Source organism: Hippocampus bargibanti, linkage group LG17 (assembly GCF_051943395.1).
Source record: "Hippocampus bargibanti isolate YZ-2025 linkage group LG17, ASM5194339v1, whole genome shotgun sequence".
Lineage (NCBI taxonomy): Eukaryota > Metazoa > Chordata > Actinopteri > Syngnathiformes > Syngnathidae > Hippocampus > Hippocampus bargibanti.
In genome coordinates this window covers 17,070,320-17,093,132 of record NC_142750.1, presented here as the reverse complement: position 1 = coordinate 17,093,132, position 22,813 = coordinate 17,070,320, and the positions used below count along the sequence as shown (strand labels likewise).

The 22,813-nt window shown below is 46.8% G+C and overlaps 2 protein-coding genes across 4 annotated transcripts in view; both read left to right on the top strand.

Annotated features, from left to right (window-relative positions):
• Positions 1-835: 835 nt before the first annotated feature.
• LOC148886006 (uncharacterized) lies at positions 836-4,653 on the top strand. Its single transcript, XM_089018652.1, has 3 exons — positions 836-948; positions 1,133-1,233; positions 1,320-4,653. Exon 3 carries the CDS (start codon positions 2,063-2,065, stop codon positions 4,535-4,537), a length of 2,475 nt encoding a protein of 824 aa, XP_088874778.1. The 5' UTR covers positions 836-948; positions 1,133-1,233; positions 1,320-2,062; the 3' UTR covers positions 4,538-4,653.
• Positions 4,654-18,727: 14,074 nt separating this feature from the next.
• The window catches only part of bcl2l12 (BCL2 like 12), a 36,171-nt gene continuing 32,085 nt past the window's right edge, over positions 18,728-22,813 (top strand). For all 3 annotated transcript variants that reach the window (XM_089019602.1, XM_089019603.1, XM_089019601.1), the window contains exons 1-2: positions 18,728-18,809; positions 21,838-22,003. In XM_089019602.1, the coding sequence (XP_088875728.1) occupies positions 21,840-22,003 (164 nt within the window). In that variant the 5' untranslated portion in view covers positions 18,728-18,809; positions 21,838-21,839. The remainder of the gene's footprint in view (positions 18,810-21,837; positions 22,004-22,813) is intronic.

The window sequence follows — 22,813 nt, the reverse complement described above, 5'->3', positions numbered from 1 at the left end:
TTGTCTGCTAAAAGCCACGTGGACTCCTCTTTTGAAGCGCCTTTCAAAACTCTCAAGTGCACGAACGTTCGATTGGCAATTTGCATACTCTGCACGGCAGCCAATCAGAAACCTGTTTCATGCTTCGGACTATACCGTGACTGTAAAGTGTACTTGAAAGTTTTGAAAGGTGCTTAAAAAAAGGAGTCCACGTGGCTTGTAGCAATTTGCTTGCAGCTTTTGCTTTATTGAATAAAATAAAAGTTTGATTAAAATAAATTATTTTCGAATCAAACGCCATAGGACTTGTTACCCAACGATGAAAATCCAGCATCTGGTGATGATGGTGCGTTCTAGAATATATGCTGTAATTGACTGCAAAGGATTTGCAAAAAAATATTTAAAAGGTAAAATGTATTGTGAATATTTTCCATTAATATTGGCCCTTTTAAAATGTGGGCACACAACCTTAACACAACTATCAAATCCCCTTTACCATTCACTAGATTTTGTTGTAAGCCCTCAAATTAAAACTGAAAGTCTGCAGTTAAAGGCTGTCCCGTTCGTTTAATTTCAAATTAAAAATGTTGTTTGGAGCCCAAAACAATATTATGGGCACATCTGTAACAGTCATTAAACCAGCTCGGCACGGAATGAGCAATGTCAGTGATAAATGTCGGTGTTGACCTTTTCCTGGCCGCGAGGGCCTCAGGAGCATCAAACATCTGTATCTCTTTATCTCCCCCCCCCCATGGTCTCTCGATGTTTGTTGTTAGCTTCCGTTCACAGAGGAAGTGCCTCACCCTGTCGCTTTGCTCGCAATTGGTCCATTCTCTGATCAACTGTGATTTCGACCCAGAAAGGGGCCTTACAGAGGATTGAAAAAGGGTTTAAGAAGAAGACAGAAGAGAAAGGCAGAAGGAATGAGGCTGCACTAAATACTTGGCTTGACTGCGTGTTGGGCATGAGGTAAGAAGATCATTCATAGCTTTGTTAATAACTTAATAATACTTGTTAATACTTAATAACACTTAATTTTACAATGCAGTATGGCAACTGATTGACACCCCCAGCGTTAAATCAAGTCTCATTGTTTAATGTGCTGTTTGTAGCAATATAAAATGAATAATTTCCCTTACCTGATGTGTTCCAGCATGGGAGTCTTCAGATTTCTTGGTGTGGCTACTCCCAATCCTTGTACCAGTGTCTTGATTCCAGGCGGACGCTGGACTGGTTTGGGGGGAGTTGTTCCAAGTAATAGCAACTGAAAATTCATTCATCTGTTCCTTAGAAACGATGTGGCCAAAATTATTATATTTTTGTCTTGATTTATGTGACAGGTGAATGGAGACACTTCACAGTACTGTATAAATTGTGGAAGCGAATAAACAAAAGAGGAAAGTGAAGATAAAATGTATTTCCTGTCATATACTGTATAATGTGGATATATGTGAACAATGTCAAATACAGGATGCATAGTCTTCTTTAAATTGAAGTACAAGATAATTTTTGATGTCAAATGTAAGCGGGCAATAAAAACATTCAACAATATTTTTCATGTGTGGACTGTTTTCACGACAGAAACTGCATTCAAAGCCATGATTCTAAATTCAATAATTAATGTTTCAACTCATATTTCTTGCTTTGAGCTTGACACAAAAACGGGCTTACAAATCTGCATTAAAATGCACGTTTTGTGGGGCAAAGTGAAGTAAAAATTTCTTGTTATTAGCGTATTTGAGGGCTGGGCCAGTTGAAACATTGTGACGTCATATAGAGCAGGGAGGAGCCTGTCACATTCGGAATCGGCAGCAGGTGGTGGGTTTACGTCCCCCGCCCTCCGCTTGTAAAAAATCTGCTGCCAATCACCTCGTTATGACACCGGGTATTTAATGCGATTCATTCAGTCGTGAGTTCGCCGGTGAATTGACGTGCCTCGCTACTGCCGGTGCCCAGATTAGATTTCTTCTACTGCATTTACTGTGTGTAACCGGTCCGAGCAACCCATCCCCCTGCCAGTATTCTACTAGTCAGTATTTATGCTCATCGCACTTTCGTGTGCCTGTACGTTTATTTTCCGTTCATGGAGTACGAGGGTCGGTTTTGCCCTCCTACTCGCACTTCTGTTATCTTTATTTTGTATTTCTCCTGGTACACATTTGGGACCAGTGTGGCGGGCACTAGGAGCAGGCATCTCACCCAGCAGGTGCAGGGGAGGGGGGAGTTCATGTTGCATGTATTGCACTGCTTTTGCTGTTCAGTTCAGATCCACTTGTTAGCCGTTGGAATAAACACGTCTCCACATTTAGTCGTGTGTGCTCATTCCTCAACGGCTACACTGGTGACCCCGACGATGGAAATGTTCATGGCAACGGACGAAGATGTATCTTCTACGGCCATGTCGCCACGACCGGCGCCCAAACTCGCAGCTGCCGCCTACGACGCGAAGTTGCCCGAGTTCTGGCACAGCGACCCGGCTTCGTGGTTCCAGCATGTGGAAGCACTTTTCCACCTACGAGGCGTCACGACAGATGACCCAAAATATTACATGGTCGTGGCGTCCCTCGACCAACCGACAACGCATCGCATGATGCAACTTCTGCGCGCGCCTCCACGATGCGGGAAGTACGACGCGCTCAAACAACTGCTGCTCCGGCGGTTCACGCTATCGGCCTCCGAGAGAGCAGACAGACTTGTTTCGCTTCCCGGACTCAGCGACGGAACAGCAGTGGATCTAATGGACAAAATGCTGTCGCTGTTGAATTCGGATGATGGCGGATTCCTTTTCCCCCACATTTTCCTTCGCCAGCTACCACCCGAAGTGCGCGCCGTGCTCGCTAACTCGACGTGCCTAGCCACCGGCGACTATCGTGGCTTGGCGGAAGAAGCAGATCGAGTGCTTCTGGCGATACGGCGGCTAGCCGTGCAAATCGATCCGACCGTCGTGGCCGCAGTGGGATCGCAGAAGCGGCGCGGGAAAGCCACCTGCTATTTCCATCAGCGGTTTGGCGCCAAGGCTCGACGCTGCGCACCTCCCTGCTCACACAAGACGACAGGAATCTTCGACGCCCGACAACCAGTAGCAGCCGTGGGCGCCAGCAACGAAAGCGAGCTGCTTTTCGTCACGGACTCCTCGTCAGGAAGACGTTTCCTGGTGGACAGCGGGGCACAAGTAAGCCTGCTGACGCCCACCGCTGCGGACAAGATGGCAGGTGGATGCGGGCCTGCCTTGTGCGCAGCTAACGGCTCGCCCATCGCTAACTTCGGTTCCAGGTCGGTGACTGTGCGTTTCCACGGACGGGAATTCAAGTGGAACTTTATTGTTGCCGCGACCACAGTTCCCATAATTGGCGCCGATTTTTTATGTGCTCACGGACTTCTTGTGGACATTGCCAACCGTCGTTTGATTGACGCCATCTCTTTCGCCACTTTTCCGTGTGAGGCCGGAGGGCTCGGGGCGTTAACGCATGCAAATTATTTAACATCGGGTAACGTTTATGAATGCCTGCTGACCGATTATCCGTCTTTAACCACACCCGCCTTTTCCAATGCCGATACTAAACACGGGGTAGAGCATTTCATTCCCACGGTTGGCCCGCCAGTTTTTGCCCGCGCTCGTCGCCTCGACGCGGCAAAATTGGCAATGGCGAAAGGGGAGTTCGCGACGATGGAGCGCTTGGGCATCGTGAGGCGTTCCAACAGCCCGTGGGCCTCACCATTGCACATGGTCCCCAAAAGTGACGGTTCTTGGCAGCCGTGCGGTGATTTTCGTCGGCTTAATAATGTAACGACACACGACCGTTACCCAATTCCGCACATCCAGGACTTTTCCGCACGTTTGGCCGGAGCCGTGATCTTTTCCAAAGTTGACCTCGTTCGCGGTTATCACCAGGTTCCGGTACGGGCAGAAGATGTGCCAAAAACTGCAGTAATAACCCCTTTTGGCCTTTTTGAATTCCTCCGTATGCCTTTTGGCCTGAAGGGGGCGGCACAGACCTTTCAGAGACTGATGGACTCAGTCTTGCGAGGTCTTGATTTTGTATTTGTCTATCTAGACGACATCCTGGTGGCCAGCCCTTCACCGGAGGAACACCTGTCGCACTTAACCGAAGTTTTCAAGCGCCTTGATTCACACGGCCTTATAGTTAACCCTGTTAAGTGCCAATTTGGTCTGTCCAAGATCGATTTCTTGGGGCATCGCATTTCTCCACAGGGCGCCATCCCCTTACCCGCCAAAGTGCAAGCAGTGGTGGATTTCCCCCGCCCGGCCACAGTTAAGGCTCTGCAGGAGTTTTTGGGAATGATCAATTTTTACAACCGGTTTCTTCCTCACGCAGCCGACCTCCTACAACCCCTCTACGGCGCCTTGAGAAAAAAGAAGGCTAACGACCCCGTCGAGTGGGCACCGCAACGAGCACAATCCTTCCAACGGGCCAAGGAAGCTCTTGCGGGTGCAACTCTTCTGGTCCACCCAATCTCAACCGTTTCCTCCTCGAGGGGCGCCGGTTTACCGCATATGTGGATCACAAACCACTCACATTCGCCATGTCAAAGGTGACTGAACCGTGGTCGGCCCGACAGCAACGGCATTTGGCGGCCATTTCTGAATTCACAACAGACATTCGGCATGTGGCCGGCAAATGTAACCCTGTGGCCAATTGCTTGTCACGCGCGATTGTGTGTCCAGTCCAGCTCGGGGTGGATTTTACAGAGATGGCCACCGCCCAATCTGAGGATCCGGACATCCACGAACTCAAGGCAGCAGGCACGGCCCTGAAACTTGAGAAGGTGGCACTGTGTGAAGGGGGTCCCGCTCTCCTCTGCGATGTGTCTACGGGTCGCACTCGTCCCGTGGTTCCGCAGGAGTGGCATTGGCGAATTTTTAATTCTATTCATTCCCTCTCACACCCTGGCGTCCGGGCGTCAGTCAAACTTATTGGGGCCAAGTTTGTCTGGCCTGGGTTACGGAAGGACGTCAGGAAGTGGGCAGCTGCATGCGTGGCATGTCAGCGCGCCAAAGTCCACAGGCACACCCGAGCAAACCTGGAAACTTTTCCAATTGCGGACAGGAGATTTGACCACGTCCATGTGGATCTGGTCGGTCCCCTCCCTCCTTCGCAGGGTTGCACACATCTCACCATGGTCGATCGAACCACTAGGTGGCCGGAAGCAGTCCCCCTGTCCTCCACGACCTCGGCAGATATTGCCCGCGCATTTCTGTCGTCCTGGGTCGCACGTTTCGGCACGCCGTCCGATATCACTTCGGACAGAGGCCCCCAGTTTGTGTCCGAGCTCTGGTCGGCCATGGCGCAGTCCTTGGGTGTGCAGGTACACCGCACTATGGCCTACCACCCGCAGGCTAACGGGATGTGCGAACGCTTCCACCGGTCACTGAAAGCCGCGCTACGGGCCGCGCTGTCGGACGGTAACTGGGTCGACCAGCTTCCGTGGGTCCTGCTCGGGTTACGTTCGGCCCCTAAAGAAAACCTTAACGCCGCCCCCGCAGAGTTAGTGCTCGGTCAACCACTCCGCGTTCCTGGTGAATTTCTGCCTGAAGCTTCGGGTGCACCTTCATTCCCCCTTTTGCCAGCAGAGCCCCTGACTCCAGCACCAATTCACCACTGCGTCCCCAAAATATTTGTTCCGTCTGCTCTTAGGTCAGCCCGTTTCGTCTTTGTGCGTCACGTGGGTGGGCGGAGGGAGGGAATTTCTATAGACAGGCACCTTTAGTTTGTTTCCTGTTGAATCGGTGCAGACTTTCGTGTCCTCATTAAACATTTCTTAACGGATCTACTGTCTCTGTAGACTCCTTCAGGGATCCAGCTACTCCTTTCGTTCCGACGAGACGATACACTCTCTGCCTCGTTCGGAATGTGACAGAGCCTACAATAAAAAGAAGTCAGCTCGAGCAGTCTGAGTTTGGAGGGCAAGGCTGTGAGTTGTGGCCAGCAGGAACTCCTGTATGTGTGTGCTAACTACAGTAAAGTCTCGTTATAGCGATATTCAAGGGAGTCCGAAAAAATATCGATATAACCGGGACTATCGATATATCCGACCCTGTTTGCATGTAATTTTCTCCGTGCGTGCATCGAAATAGTATCGATATAACCGGGACTATCGATATATCCGATATCGATATAACGAGACTTTACTGTACTAGGTTAACACACACATACGTGACCCGCTCAACCAGAAACTGTGCGCATCCTTTATTACGCTGAGGGGCACAGCAGTGTCTGAAACTCATGACAAAAACTTACTGGACACTAGGGCAGACATCTTCGGCTGTAGCACACGACCGAACAGCGCTCCAGCCGGCGCTACTTTCCATACCCCTTCTCATTGAATGCACACGTCGATCACCGCCTACTTGGAGCTTTTTGCTGATAATTTTGCTATGAAGGGACCGGAAAATAAACCCCACAGGCTCGTGTTCAGCCTCAGTTCAAATGTGGTGCGTTACATGAATAAATTGAAGAAACTACCAGCCGTACACGTCTCCTCTGCTCTGTTTGTTTCTCATCCAAGACTTGGGATGCGTGCAGGTTCGAGAATAGCGCACGACTTCTTATGACTCTAGGCTGTTTGGAAAGCATTGCCTAACTCAGGGGTGGGCAAACTTTTTGACTCGCGGGCCGCATTGGGTTCTAAAATTTGACAGAGGGGCCGGGCCATGAGCATTTGGAGGGAGTGTTTCGGCCGGAAATATTAAACCTAAAGCATTAAAGGACAACCGACGCCACCGGACAAGTTATGTCCATAATTTATAAAATCACTTCAAATGACTTCGACTGAGCATATTTTACAAAGATTCCACAGCATATAGCTATAGTTTAAGTTTTAAGACTTGCGCTGAATATTCATGAAGTCTTGTTTTCGAGTTGATGACGATCCCCATGTGACGTCACGTTTGGACCGCCCCTGACCGAGAAAGCGACACACAATGTATTTTGGGTACTTTGTTTGGTCTGAAAACTTCGTGTTGATCCGTGTTGATGGCGAAATTAGAAGGAAAACACATAAATAACGCCATGGTGAATCGTTGTGTGTTGCACCAAGACAACTATTTGATATTCGCTGACACAAATTTCCAGCTGACAAATCAGCCCATTTCCAACGGAGCTCGGCCGCCATCTTCTGCATTTTCTGTGACACTACACCTCAGTCTTGATCACTTAAAATGACCCTGAAGACCTTCTTTAATCGATTGTAAACATTTATATTTTCCTCTTCAGAAATATTTGAATCATATTCATAATTGGATGAGTAAAGAGAAAGCATCTTCTCCGAATCTGAAGCCATTGTTTTGATTCTCGAGCAAGGCAAGACGTCTTGGCGTGACGTCACGAACAAGGGGGTGGGACCTTCTGAAACTGGCCATTTCCGGATTCATTTTGAAGTCATTTTTATTGGTGTTTTTCATTTAACTAAAAATATCAGCCTGCCTGATTTGGGTATTTTAGATGCTATAAAACGTTTTTCTGATGTCAGTGGGAAACAAAAAAAATGGTGCCGGTTGTCCTTTAAATGTAGTGTGTACAAACCTCATAGCACAGTAAGAACACTACAACCCAATTTATTAACGTCTTTCAAATGTGAAAAATAGCCCTTTTCAGTTAATAGATTTGTCTCAAGGAATATGCAAGAGATGGCATTTACATACTATTCCGGAGATACTGGGAAGAGGAAATGTAAATACAGTAAAGTGTCGTTATATCGATATTCTCGGGAGTCGGAAAAAATATAGATATAACCGGACTATCGATATATCCGATCCTGCGGCATGTAAATTTTCTCCTTGCGTTCATAGAAATAGTATCGTAATAAGCAGTACTATCGATATAACCGATATCGATATAACGAGACTTTACTGTAGATTAAAATAACATAGGCACTGTGATTTATCCAGATTGAGTCTGTTTTTAATACGTTTCAATCGAAGGTGCAAAGTTAAAGAAATCAACATTTATTGAAAAATTTAATCAATTTTGAAGTCATTTTTATTGGTGTTTTTCATTTAACTAAAAATATCAGCCTGTCTGATTTGGGTATTTTAGATGCTATAAAACGTTTTTCTGATGTCAGTGGGAAACAAAAAAAATGGTGCCGGTTGTCCTTTAAATGTAGTGTGTACAAACCTCATAGCACAGTAAGAACACGACAACCCAATTTATTAACTGTCTTTCGAATGTGAAAAATATCCCTGATTAGTTAATAAATTTGTCTCAAGGAATATGGCGTTTATATACTACTTCGCAGATACTTGGAGGAGGAAATGGAAATAGATTAAAATAACATATGCACTGTGATTTATTAAGATTGCGTCTGTTTTTAATACGTTTTCATTGAAGGAGCAAAGTTAAAGAAATCAATATTTATTGAAAAATGGAATCACTTTCAACATTCAAAACATATTATTACACAACAAAATATTCAAGCTCAATAATACCTACTTGTGTTAAATTCCGCCAAATCATAGATGGTTTGTCCTGACCGCGCGCTCAACAAACTCTCCACTGACGCCCTCGCCTTCACGCGCAAACAATACACGTGTACCGTCGCCGAGCACACAGACATAGGCTACCTGCAGTTGAAATTTGCATACTCGGCACGGCAGCCAATCAGAAGCCTGCTTCTCTCATCCGGACTTTCGCAAGCGTTATAAAGTCGTGCAATTGCATGTCATTTTCCAAAATAGATGCACAGAACCTCAGCCCAGAAGAAAGATTCAAAAGAAGCTAACAACATATGTGACGCTACAAAACGTAAATTTACATTAAACCGTGACTGTAAAGTGTACGTAAGACTTATGAAAGGGGCTTAGTGGCTCGTAGGAAGCAATGCAAACGTTGCATTGTGCACCACAATGACAATTGACTACTGCAGCAAAATCTACAGCCATGCACATTTACCGTAAATTAAGCACGGTAGCATTTGTAGTAGGTACATTCTTGATTTAAAAAAAAACTTTATACTTTGTGGCAATGTTTTTTAATGTGATTTGTTGTCTCATTGTGCTTCAAGTTGTGAAAAATTGGGCAGGCAACTTTACAGTTATCTGCCCTGTTGTCCGCTAACTTTTTGTCATGAGTTTCAGACACTGTTTTTACTATAATTTGGGCAAGTTCGGCGGGCCGGATTAAAAAGCCTAACGGGCCGTATGTGGCCCGCGGGCCGTAGTTTGCCCATGTCTGGTCTAACTGAATGAGCGGTGACAAACACTTGCCAACGTTTTTGTGTTGCTACACTTGAACGCCCCCCCTGTCCAGATGCGATAGAAGTGATTGTGATTGGCTAAAGGGTAGGTAGAGTCATGGTAAGCCAATCAGAGCTAGTGTTTTCAAACACACCGGAACAGCGTGTCAATAGTCACGCTAAATTGTCATGTGCGAGTTGACAGCTCGGGCGTGGCTGCCGCTCGCGACACTTCAATTTCATTTCAACGAGTCACTGTCACCTCACCAGACATGATTGTGACATGAAAGTTCATCGCTATGTCCTGTGCTCCAAAAGTTTGCTTTGCACGAGGTGATTGTTAGACGCGAGTGTGCCATTTTATTCGCTCCGCCCGCCTTCTTTTGCCGCGTTTTATTCCGCGTCCGTGGAATCATCAGACTCGCGCCTTTTGTTGTCATAAAATCTCTGCCAGCACCTACGGGACTCGAAGTGAATGCAGATGACAACGAGGAGCTTGTTGCTGACCATAATGAGGTCATCAACACAGAGAATTTGATTTGCCTTCAAGAGGACAAGCAGAAGCAGGCCATTCAACAGTTGATGTGCAGGCTTGTACTGAACAGTTCCATTCAGAAAAGGCTATAAGAATCATCATCATAATGAATGATAATGTGATGCCTCAGTTTCGTAAGACCTTACAAGTCAGAAAGCAACAGGTGTCAATTAAGAGCCATCACAAATGTAAATAAAGTCACTATTATACAGTGCAGTGTATTTCTTTCATTACAATACAATAGCACATTTATTATACATAGGATAAGGTAGGTCGTGTGTAGTTTTAAGGCTTATTTAGTTGACAGGTATATTTTATGGAAACCCGGGAACGGATTATTCCCATTTATTTCCTATGGGATTTTTTTTGGGAGATATACACTTTTCGCCTTACACACTCTGTCTGGGAACCAAATAAGTTCGTAAGTTGAGGTCTCACTGTATGTATATATATATATATATATATATATATATATATATATATATATATATATATATATATATATATATATATATATATATATATATATATATATATATATATATATATATATATATAAAATAAAAAAAATCCTCGTCTCACCCACCATGGGTGGTGTCTGTCCCCATTTCAGCTCGGGTCCTCTACCAGAGGCCAGGAAGCTTGAGGGTATATATATATATATATATATATATATATATATATATATATATATATATATATAGAGAGAGAGAGAGAGAGAGAGAGAGAGAGAGAGAGAGAGAGAGAGAGAGAGAGAGAGACAGACCTGCGTGCGGCTTTGTGACGGGGGACATCAGGAAATACACCGGCACAGACCGAACGGTATGGGTGGCTTTTATAGCCAGATGGCACAATTAACGGAATGAGAAACAGGTGAGTGAGTCTGGAGAGTAGGGAGGGGTGGGGCCCGCTCCAGGCACAGAGGAGGATGAGACAGGAGGGGAGAGGCACGCTCTTGGAGCAGACGAGGATGTGTCAGTGCCCCCCCCCCTCAATGGACGCCTCCTGGCGGCCCACCCGGTTTGGATGGGTGAGCCAAATGGAATGCGAGAGTGAGAGATGGGTTGAGGATCCAGGAACGGGGAACCCACTGGCATTGTTCGGGACCGAAGCCCTCCCAATCGACCAGGTACTGCAGTCCCCTGCCCATGCGCCTGGAGTCCACTATCTCCCGCACGTTGTAGACGGGACCGCCGTCCACCATCCGGGGTGAGGGGGGGTTGGAGCCAGGGGGCTGGTCTCCACAGGCTTGAGGAGGGAGACGTGGAAGACCGGGTGGATCCTCATCGAGGGTGGCAGCCGGAGCCTCACCGAGACCGGGCTGAGGATGGCCTCGATGGGAAAGGGACCAGCGAACCATGGACCCAGTTTGGCCGAGGTCCCATCCGGAGGTCCCTCGTGGACAGCCATACCTCCTGCTCGACCTGGTAAGTGGAAGCCTGGCGGTGACGGCGGTCCGTAATATGTTGGTTCCGGGATGCCATGCGCTCTGGCTCTGGTCTCCTTCCACACTCTATGGGCCCGTTTCAGGTGGTGTTCGATGGACCTGGCCCTGCTGGGTGGGGAACAGAGGCGGCTGTTAACCACAGGCGGACATGAAAGGAGACCGTCCTGTGGCTGTGGAGACCAGGGTGTTGTGGGCGTACTCCACCCATGGCAAGTGGAGGGCCCATGACGCGTGAAGGCACACACACCGGAGAGCCGCCTCCAGGTCCTGGTTCTTTCCGTCTGGCCGTTGGTCGGGGATGGTAGCCAGACGACAGGCTCGCCGACGCCCCTAGGTACCGACAGAAACGTTTCCAAACCTTGGACACGAACTTTGGTCCCCGGTCCGACACGATGTTCGCCGGAATCCCGTGGAGACGGACGACGTGGTTAACCAGGAGTTGAGCCGTCTCAATAGTGGACGGCAACCTGGTTAACGGAATGAAGTGGGCCGACTTCGGGAAGCGGTACACCATGGTGAGGACGACCGTCTTGCCACGGGAAAGGGGGAGGCCTGTAATAAAGTCAACGGAGATATGGGACCAGGGTCAGGAGGGAATAGGTAGCGGCTGGAGAATTCCCGCCGGGGGTTGGTGGGAGACCTTCCCACGAGCACAGGCGAGGCATGCCTTCACAAATTCCGTGACGTCTTTTCCGTACTCTGGCCACCAGAACCGTTGGGCGATGAGCTGGATCGTCCTGTTGACCCTCGGGTGACAGGCTACCCTGGAAGTGTGTCTCCAGAGTAGCACTTCAGTGCGTAGAGTGGGGGGGATGAACAGACGATCCGCCGGGCATCCCATGGGGATGGGGTTACCCCCCTGGGCCTCCTGAACTCTCCTCTCAACCTCCCACCGCAAGGCGCCCACGATGTGTTGCGCCAGCAGGATGTTGGTGACGACCTCCTCCCTTTCTGTCGGCTCGTGGATGCAAGATAGGGCGTCAGGCTTGGTGTTCTGCGACCCTGGGCAGCAGGTGAGAGTGAAGTTAAACAGTGACCATCGGGCCTGCCGCGAGTTGAGTCTCTTCGCGGACCGAATGGCGGCCAGGTTCTTGTGGTCCGTGTATACCAGGGGTGCACATTACGTCGATCGCGATCTACTGGTCCATCGCGGAGGTAGTACTGGTCGATCGCAGCGTGACAGTAAAAAAAAACATTTGTCAGCCTATCAAACGTCCCGTCACTTGATTGACATATAGGGCAACCATTCAGATGACAACTAAATTTTTACCTTCGCTTTTACCGTCGCTGTGCATGCGTAAACAACGGCGCTAAACGCAGCAAAATGTACAAGCTAGTCAGCGAATTACCACTTATCAAAATGAGTGAGAAAGCGGGACCAAGTAAGGGGGCAAAACATATTACTTTGTGGAGCGCCATTTTCGGACTGTTCATGGAAAATACGACATTGACTTCCCGCCGAAAAGCCAGCTGAGAAAGAACGGTGGACGAACTAAAATCCCAGTTGTCCGGACAGCAGTCATTTTTCACTCAACATACTTCAAAAGCGAAAGCCGCCACCGAAGCATCGTTCTGGGTGAGTCACGCCATCGTTAAAAACAATAAGTCCTTCCAAGACGGAGAGATGGTAAAAGAAACATTCGTTAAAGCAGCTGACTCCTTGTTCAGAGACTTTAAAAATAAGGCAGAGGTATTATCTTCAATCAAAGCTCTGCAGCTGTCAAGACATACAGTTACACTGCGCTGTGAAGCCACGGCTGAGGATTTAACCCAGCAAATGTGGAAATACATCAGAGATTGTGAGTGTTCTCACTGCTGAAGTCCAGGGCTCATGGACAGTTCTGTAACTGTACCCCAACATGAGGAAATGTGCTACCTCCTTGACTGCATTATTCGGCTCCACTTATTTGTGTGAGTCAGCCTTTTCCTACATGAAGATCATTAAGTCCAAATACCGTTCCACCATGAATGATGAACATTTGGAAATGTGCTTGAGGTTGGCTGTCAGCAGCTACTGTCCGGACTATGCATACCTGGCTGATTCAATTCAGTGCAAGTCATCAGAGTAAACTCAGGTAATTACAAAAAATGTTAATAGTTATTTATTATGTTATGTATATGTAGTTATTATGTGTGTTATGCAATATTGGCTTATTCAGTTATGCAAGGTACATCAACATACATTGTACATACAAAGAATCCTTTAAACATTTGAAAATAATTATGTTTTGCATTTTTGTCGTTGGTAGTTTGACTTGGTAGTTTTTATAAGTAGCTCGTATGCTGAAAAATTGTGAGCACCCCTGGTGTAAACAGTGAAGGGGTGTTTGGCCCCCTCAAGCCAGTGTCTCCATTCCTGCAGCGCCAGGTTGACCGCCAGCAGTTCCCGGTTGCCCACGTCATAGTTGACTTCCGCTGAGCCGGCGGGAGAAGAAGGCGCATGGGTGGAGCTTCTGGTCTACCGGGGAGCGCTGGGATAGGACCTCCCCGACCCCGGACTCCGATGCGTCGACCTCGACCGCGAATGCGAGGTCCAGGTCGGAGTGACATAAGACTGGAGGGTTGGAGAAGGCGTGGCGGAGATGGTCAAACGCCCCCGCTGCTTCGGGTGTCCACCTGAAGGGGACCTTGGTGGATGTGAAATTAGTAAGGGGGAATGCCTTCTGACTATAACCGCGGATAAAGCGGCGGTAGGAGTTGGCAAACCCCAAAAATCGCTGAATTTCTTTGCGCGTCTTCGGGATTGGCCATTCCACCACCGCTTTGGTTTTGGCGGCATCGGCCCAGAGTTGCCCCTGCTCCACGACGAACCCCAGAAAAGACAGAGAGCGGACGTGGAACTCGCACTTCTCTGCCTTCACGTAGAGCCGGTTTTGCAGGAGCCGCACCAGGACCCATCGGACATGCTGCCGGTGTTCTTCTGTGGATTTAGAAAACATTAGGATGTCGTCTAAATACACGAATACAAAAACGTTGAGAAAGTCCCTGAGCACATCGTTGATAAGGTTTTGGAATACGGCAGGAGCGTTGGTGAGTCCGAACGGCATCACCAGGTATTCAAAATGCCCAAAAGGCATTTTGAACGCGGTCATCCACTCGTCCCCCTCTCTGATGCGAACCAGGTGGTATGCGCTATGCAAATCCAGTTTTGTGAATATAGTAGCCGATTGGAGAGGCGCGAAGGCCGTGTCCATGAGGGGGACAGGCAGTTGGCATAGCAGTAGGGGCTCCAACCCTGTATGGTGGGACCCTCCCAAGAGATGGAAGGGTCATGGGTGCTGAGCCAAGGGAGGCCCAGCACGAGTGGCACGTTGCGGGAGGGCATACTGAGGAATTGACGGTGTTCAACATGGTTACCCGATAACCTGAGTTTAAGCGGTGCGGTGATGCGGATAACCTTAGCTAGCAGTCGACCGTCGAGGTCAAGAATCTCTTTGGGAGTCTTGAGATTCTCTACGTCGCAGCCCAATGGTTCTGCCAGTTGGGGATCGATGAAGCACCCGTCTGCCCCCGAATCCACTAGCGCCTGTGTCATCTGGGAGTTGGACGGGCCGAATAATTCGCCGTCCGGCTCCAATCGCGTCACGGGCGCCGTCCTCGACGCCCCCGACTGCCGCCGTGGTCGCCGTTTGGCCGGGGACTTACGGATGCTGGAGGTCTTAGGCGGGGGCCCTTGAGTGTAGCGACCCCCGCGGTTGGCTCGATCGCCCCCGCTCCCCACCTGCAGCGGCTCGGGAAACTCCTCCTGGAGTCGCGCCTGCTTGTCGCCGTCGGGTGTGGTCGTCCACTGCTCGTTTCCGGGTTCGCTGGATCGCTGGGTACCTTGCTCCCGCTGCCGCTCCCGGAGGTGATGGTCCAGGGAGATGACTACATCGATCATCTCGCTGAGGGTGGTGCCAGCATCGCAGGTGGTCAACTCATCTTTGAGAGCGGCGCTCAATCCGCGACAAAACACTCCTCTCAGCGCCCGATCGTTGTAGCCTGGATGCAAAAGTCGATGGAGTCCTCAGCGGCCGAACATGTTCCTTGCACACAGTCATGAAGGAGTCCCTCAGCCTCACACTCTGTGACCGGGTGGTGAAACACTTAGCGAAACTCGGCCACAAAGTCCGGGTAGGAACTGGAAAGTTCGGGCTGGGACTCCCGGACGGCCAACACCCATGACTCGGCCTAGCCCGTGACCAGGCTAGTGATGAAAGCCACTTTAGCCTCATCGCTAATGAAGGCGGAGGGTTGTTGTTCAAAAACCAGAGAGCACTGCATCAGGAATTGAGCCCAGCGCCCGAGTTTGCCTTCGTAGCATGAGGGGTGTGGCAGGGAGAGCTTGCGACTACTCACAGGGGGGGGGGGGGAGAAAGGGGCCATCAGGGTAGCGAGGCGTGTCTCGACCTCCTGTAGGCGTTGAGCCAGCGAGGACGCGATGAGGCGGTTCTCCTCGATAGCTTGCGCCAGCTGGCTCGAACGATCTGCCTGATGGGTTAAGGCGGATATGAATTTGTCTCCACCGGCGAGATCCATAGTTGGCCGGTGTATTATGTCACGTCCGCTCGACGAGTGGTGACTGTACTCGAGGGACGAGGGGAAGTAGTAAGTGTCGGATCCGAAATACACGATGGAGACCGGGATTCAGTAAGAGTCTTTACTGAGACACAAAAGGCAAAACAGAAATGATGCAATGGAGGTGAGCAAATGAGACAGACCTGCGTGCGGCTGGGTGACGGGGGACATCAGGAATTACACAGGCACGGACCGAACGGTATGGGTGGCTTTTATAGCCAGAAGGCACAATTAACGGAATGAGAAACAGGTGAGTGACTCTGGAGGGTAGGGAGGGGAGGGGCCCGCTCTAAGCACAGAGGAAGATGAGACAGGAGGGGAGGGGCACGCTCCTGGAGCAGATGAGGATGTGACAGAACCGTGGATTACGCACTACTACCACGGCTGTTATCTTCCGCGGAAGAACACCAAAGCAAGCACATGACCGAACAGCGCCCCAGCCGGCCTGCCTTTCCACACCCCCTTTCTCTGAGTGCACACGTCGATCCAGAGCGAGCGAGAGAAAGAGAGAGAGAGAGAGAGAGAGAGAGAGAGAGAGAGAGAGAGAGAGAGAGAGAGAGAGAGAGAGAGAGAGAGAGACGTCGATCGCCTCCAAGGAGTTTTTTTACAGATACTTTTGCTTTTTTGGGACCGAAAAAGACACCACAGGCTCGTGTTCAGCTGAAGAAGACACAAAACAAAATTACAGTCGAGGAGAAGAAGGAGATCATTGAGAAACACGAATGAGGTGTGCGTTTGTCTGATTTAGCCGCATAGCGAATATGCTAAGTCCATTTCAATTTGTATCATTGTGTTCGGCTGATATAAAAGGCTTGGCTTCGATCCTTGAAAGCAGCATGGAAGAATTGAGAGGGACTTTGAAGGAATTGATCCTCATGACTCTGTTGTTTTGGACAATATTGTTTCCATTGGACAGAAATGGGACGCGAAGTGGATGCAGATGACATCGAGGAGCTTGTTGCTGACCATAATGAGGTCCTCAACACACAGGATTTGATTTGCTAAGTGGAATGACGTGCAGGCTTTTATTGAACAGTACCGTCCAGAAAAGACTGTGGCTATGAGAATTATCAACCTGATGAATGATAATGTGATGCCTCAGTTTGGTAAGACCTTACAAGTCAGAAAGCAACAGGTGTCAATTAAGAGCCATCACAAATGTAAATAAAGTCACTATTATACAGTGCAGTGTATTTCTTTCATTACAATACAATACCACATTTATTATACATAGAATAAGGTATATTGTGTATAGTTTTAAGGCTTATTTATTTGAAAATTATATTTTATGGATACCTGGGAACGGATTATTCTCATTTTAATGGTTTCCTATGGGAATTTTTTTTGGGGGGATACACACTTTTCGCCTTAGACACTCTGTCTGGGAACCAATTAAGTTCGTAAGCCAAGGTCTCACTGTACTTCTATTCTGTCTATTCTCGATCAAATGGGCAGCATCTTCACAGCCCCGCTTTGGTCAGCGGAAAGGCCGGTGTTGTTGGACAGTCTGCGGCTGGATGGATGCAAGGCTTAAGGAGCCCGCGATGAGAAGAAAGGAGGGTCAGCACAGAGCGCCGATGCATATGTGGAAGTGCCGCAGCATGGAATTGAAGCGGATTTACATGAGATAGCATGTAGTAGACGTGCACATTCCACCATGACGTCCCTGATGCACTGGTGAAAAGGATCCTCTCCTCTTTCATGTAGAACTGCTTCATGTAACAGTGGGTACAGAAAGTGCTTAGGATTGACTGACTCTCTGTGTCTTTCTGTTGTGATATTATTTGTTATTTAGTTTGTTTTGTGCTTTTGACTTCAAGATGGCGCCGCGAGCGTGGCTGCCTTTGCAGCAGCTCCTGTATTTTGTTTTTCTTATTCTTTCTTTCCTTTCCTCTTCCTTTCATAGCTTTGCTGCTGTGAAATGTAAATGTCTCCACTGTGAGTCTAATAAATGTAGATCCAATCCAATATGCCTACATGTTAAGTTTCAAAAATCATAAATCTGGAGACTTTTGTACTCGCCACTCTGTGGAGTGTGTTAAAATAATGTGCAATTAAAGTGTAAATTAGACGTAAATAAAAGACAAAATGCTTTCATTGTTTATATACATTCATATTAGAGGTTGCAGAGAAAAAGTCAGAGAGGTCAGACTGAGATGGTTTAGATCAGGGGTGTCAAAGTCATTTTTTTGCCGCGGGCCACATTGTAGTTATGGTTTCCTCTCAAGGGCCGTTATGAATTTGGGGAACCCATTAGAATGTTTAAATCCCTTCAAATATTACATATAGAGCACTTAGCAAATTAATGAATAACTCGTTTTCAAATCTGAAGTCAAGAATAATGACTTTTATTGTGGTTGACATCCAAAAATATGAAATTTTGGCTCAGATTTTAGCAATCATCGTGGAATTTAACAAGTTTGATTTTCTTTCGCGGGCCGAAAAAAATGATTTGGTGGGCCGAATTTGGCCCGCGGGCCTTGACTTTGACATCTGTGGTTTATTTAGATGGTTGTCCAGCGGAGAGAGAATGCATATATCGGAAGAAGGACGCTGAGCCGTAACTGCCAGGCAGGAGATCAAAAGGAAGACCCAAGAGGAGGTTTATTGATGTTTTCAAATTGGACATGAAGGTAGCTGGTGTGAGAGAAGAGGAAGCACAAAACCGGGTTAGATGGAGGACACTGATTCGATGTGGCGACCCCTGAAGGGAAAATTCAAAAGCAAAATAAGAATCACTGTATAACATAAAGTTTGTTCCAGCAATTTTATTTCAAAAGTTCGTACTCTGAAACTGGTAGCCTACCCTAATAACCCGAAGCCAAGAAAGAACTCTTTCTATCAAAAAAGTTGGTGACCCCTGTCCCCACCGAGCTTGCTCACGAAATATCAAGAAAGCAAAGGGGGACATCCAGTGCCATACCGGGACAACTACATCGATAGAGTGGCATGGAAGTCTTTGGGCCAAGTTGTGGGACGTTTCACTTCAGGCCCCGCCCCATCTCAGTCCTGCGTACTTTACTTTCAAAACTGTAAGCACTGGAAGTGGAGACCGCTCAGATCTCTCTCACGATTCGAGGAAGCAACTTCACGCAGGTACGAATACTCACATTTCCCAGGCATGATCTTCTGCCCATCACTCTAACAGATAAAGAGACATTTAGTCAAATCTGTATCGACTATGGAGTATCACCCAGGTAGCTTGCATAGTAAATGTACGCCATGTACGGTGAGAGGTTGTATTTCCATTCTGAATAAATGGTAGTTCTATACTGCGTTATGAGGAATTTAAAATCGTTTAGTCATTGTACGATTTGAGCGTTGGTAAACGTTTTACATTCGGCCGTCTCATCGGTTCCTTACGAGAACTTTTCTCGCAATAACGCGTTCGACCGACACCACCATTTAAATTTTTAAATTGTCGTTTACATTTTATATAAGTCACTGGATTGAATGATAAGGAGACAAAGCGATAGTTCTGAAAAGTGTACAAATGTTCACAGTAAGGGGCGGGTATAGTGACGTCAATGTTTTCAATCGCGCAATGGTCGGAATTCAACATATTGGCTTTTGATTAAACAGTATAATGTACGATATATATGCGGTATTGAGAGATGCATTTTAGAGCCGAGATAAAAAAACACTCACAAACAAGACAGAGACTCGTACGTCATACAGATATCAGCCAAATAGAAGAGAACGAACGAATTGGGTGATGCATTTGGGAACTCCCAAGAAATGTTCCTCAACATTTAACAAGACATATCACCTTTTACTGAAAAATCTCATGCCACACACCACCACATAAAAATGTAATTCAAAGGAGGACAATATCTCATGCCGTAAAGAATATCTATTCTTAATGTACTCACTGGCTACCAGATAATGGTGTATCTGTCACATTTGCAAGGTGGTGGTGGCCCCCAAAAAGTAGGCAGAAGGGAGGAGCAATGTATATTTGACAAATTGTATAAAGAGTGAGATGTCAATCTAAAACGACAGTCATAAGAAAAAAAAACTCAAAAGTAACAAACAAAAAACATGACTGAAAAACAAACATGACAAAGACCAACAAACATGACAGGATCAACAAACAATGAACCAACACTGGTCATGCTAGGAGTCCTTTTAAACTGTCATTAATGGCAACGACCAACCGGTGTGCAACGACAGCGGGAACACTACAGAGTCACCTGTTGACCTCAAACAGAACCATGACAGTATCCCACCTCCTGTCCAAAGACAGCTGGGCTCGGCTCCGACATGCGTGTGAGGTTAAACTGGATAGAAAATGTTTGACGTCAAGAGGCTCTACAGCAGCGCAAAATGTCTGCATGGATGTTCCTTACCTGGTGGGAAATCTGACCTAGGTTAATTGCGTACAAAGTTATTACAGTGGTACCTTGGTATGAGAGAAAAATTACTTCAGTAACCAGTCTTGTTACTAAATTCACTCCATAGCCTGTGTCAAAGTCATAGTCATGATATATGTTCAAACACCAATTAATCTGTTTCAGTCCCCCAATGTTTTCCATTATATTTTTCTGGGAAAAAAATATTTGCGGCACTTATAAATAAATATAAATTATAAATAAATAAACAGTCACACCATATTCTGTTTAAATCCAAAGGCGTACAAATGCTCCCCGATTTAAGATCATTTGCGTTACGAACAACGGTACATATGAATGTTTTTGCAAGGATGTCGAAAAAATGTTCAATTTCAAAAATGCTAAAAGTTAGATTTTGTATTGCGTGCCTTTTTTCGCGTAATACTTCTTTCCACCGCTAATAATGACGTGAGGCGTTGTGAGCGCTCGCCCAGCATCCACCCCACATCCGGGTTCCTCTTCCCAGTTCATCGAGTGTATAAACTTATCTCCAGCGTGCTTGACATGTTTTTATTCTTAAACACAGTATCAATATGGTGTGTGAAAAGTGAAAGGCTTGTAGTGAGAGTGGCAGTGTAAAAAAGAGGAAAACCTTTTCATTTGAAACAAAAATGGCAATAATAAAGAAGCTTGATGCGGGAGATAAAATTGTGCGTGTTGTACATGCATCCAACATGAATCGTTCGACCATCAGGAGCATTTATGAACAGAGATCACATAAGGGAACACGTGAAAGGTGCAGTGCTGATGCAATCGACGATCATGAGCAAGAAAAGAGGGAAAGTCTCAGAAGAGATGTAGAAACTTCTCACCATTTGGTTCGGGGATCAGCGGCAGCAGCATATTTCTCTGAGCCTTATGCTCATTCAGGAGAAGGCAAAATAAATCTTTGAGGATGTCAAGGCAAAAGCTGGGGGAAGCGCTGTCGAAGAAACGTTTTCTGCCAGCCACGGGTGGTTTTCCCGTTTCAAGAATAGGGCTAATCTCCACCATGTGACCGTGTCCGGAGACAAAAAGCGGACAAAAAGGTGAGCGATTCCCTCAAATTTTGAAGGAGATCATCGAGAAGGGTGGCTATTCGGGTGAGCAAGTCTTCAATGATGATGAAGCGGGTCTTTTTTGGAAGAAAATGCCATGGAAGACCTACATTAGCCGTGAGGTGAAGACGATGCCCGGATATAAAGCGGCTAAAGACCGGTTACCCTTAATGCTTGGAGTGAATGATGACGGGAGCTTCATGCTGAAGCTGCTGCTTGTTTACCAGCCAGCTAACGCTCGAGCCATGAAGAACGTGACAAAAGGCTCTCTCCCTGTTATATGGATGTCGAACACCAAGGCATGGGTAACACTCGCTGCATTAGAGGACTGGTTCTTCCACAATTTCGGTCGTAAGTCGCACTGGTCGTAAGTCGAATGTTACCTGTACACTGCCTACTCTACTTATACAAACAAGCCTTAATCATACTTATATATGCCTGAAACATACTTATATAAGCCTTAAACATACATTCCATACAAAATATAGCAATAAATATCACTGAAGCAATTTACGAACAAATTCACCTAACGAACGACCACTCTGAATGTAACTCGTTCGTAAATTGGGGAGCATCTGTACTTTCTCCACAAAATCTTGTGCTTACCTTCTGCCCCCTACATGTGATTAAAGTAACACAGAAATAATATATAATAATAAACATTTTGTAATCCACTTTTTTCTTACTTTATATTAGCTATGTCGATGAATCGCTCTTCCTCTGTGACCTCCATCTCTCTGCTTGAGATTAAAGCGGAAAGCCGTCTTGTTCTCCAAGCTTTTCTCCATCGAACACTGTCTGTCCCATTTCTGGAGCGGCCGGGCAGAGTAGGAGGTGCTTACAAGGATGACGAAAAGTTCAGGTAATTTACTTGTTACTCAAGGGTACATTAGTATGAAGTTTGCTGTTGATCCGTTGTGTCATCATTACAGACAAAATATGATGAGAATATAATATAACACTTTTCTGTGTCCGCCATAAAATTGATCTTGTAAAGATGATTTTTTTGTTTGTAGTCATGTCCTATCCACTCCTCACTATTTTATGTCTGTTGACGTTCTCTGTCAGTATCAAGAACTCCGGGCCACAATCTTGGGTGGGGTGAGCTGACCACTGCATTCAGTTGCTAACTTGCATCTCTTAGTTTAGTGTAGACAAAATGCAGTGATACTAACTTAATTGGTTCCCAGAAAGTGTGTGTAAGGCGAGAAGTGTATATTCCAAACATTAATTTCCCATAGGAAACCATTAAAATGAGAATAAGCCGTTCCTAGGTCTATGTATAATAAATGTGCTATGGTATTGTAATTAAAGAAATAAACCGTACACAAATAATAAACCATCTACACTCTGCCTTTGAGCTATAAATAAAGTTGAAACGAGTCCAAATTCCAAAAAAAGTCATCTGCCATTTCCACGTCAGCTCTCTTCGTTCACTTCAGAGATCCGGCTCCAACAAGCACGCTGTGAACACTCTAACCCAGGGGTCGGGAACCTTTTTGACTAAGAGAGCCATAAAAGTAAAATATTTAGAAATGTTTTTTAGCAAGAGCCACACGCACGCGCGCGCACACATACAAACGCTCGCTTGCGTGCGCACACGCACACACGCGCGGCCACTTTTCAACAAAATATCAGAATGCATTTTTTTAATAACTTTGTGATAGTACTC

Coding starts and splice junctions, on each gene's coding strand:
- LOC148886006 (XM_089018652.1), top strand. CDS start 2,063: ATGGAGTACGAGGGTCGGTTTTGCCCTCCTACTCGCACTTCTGTTATC.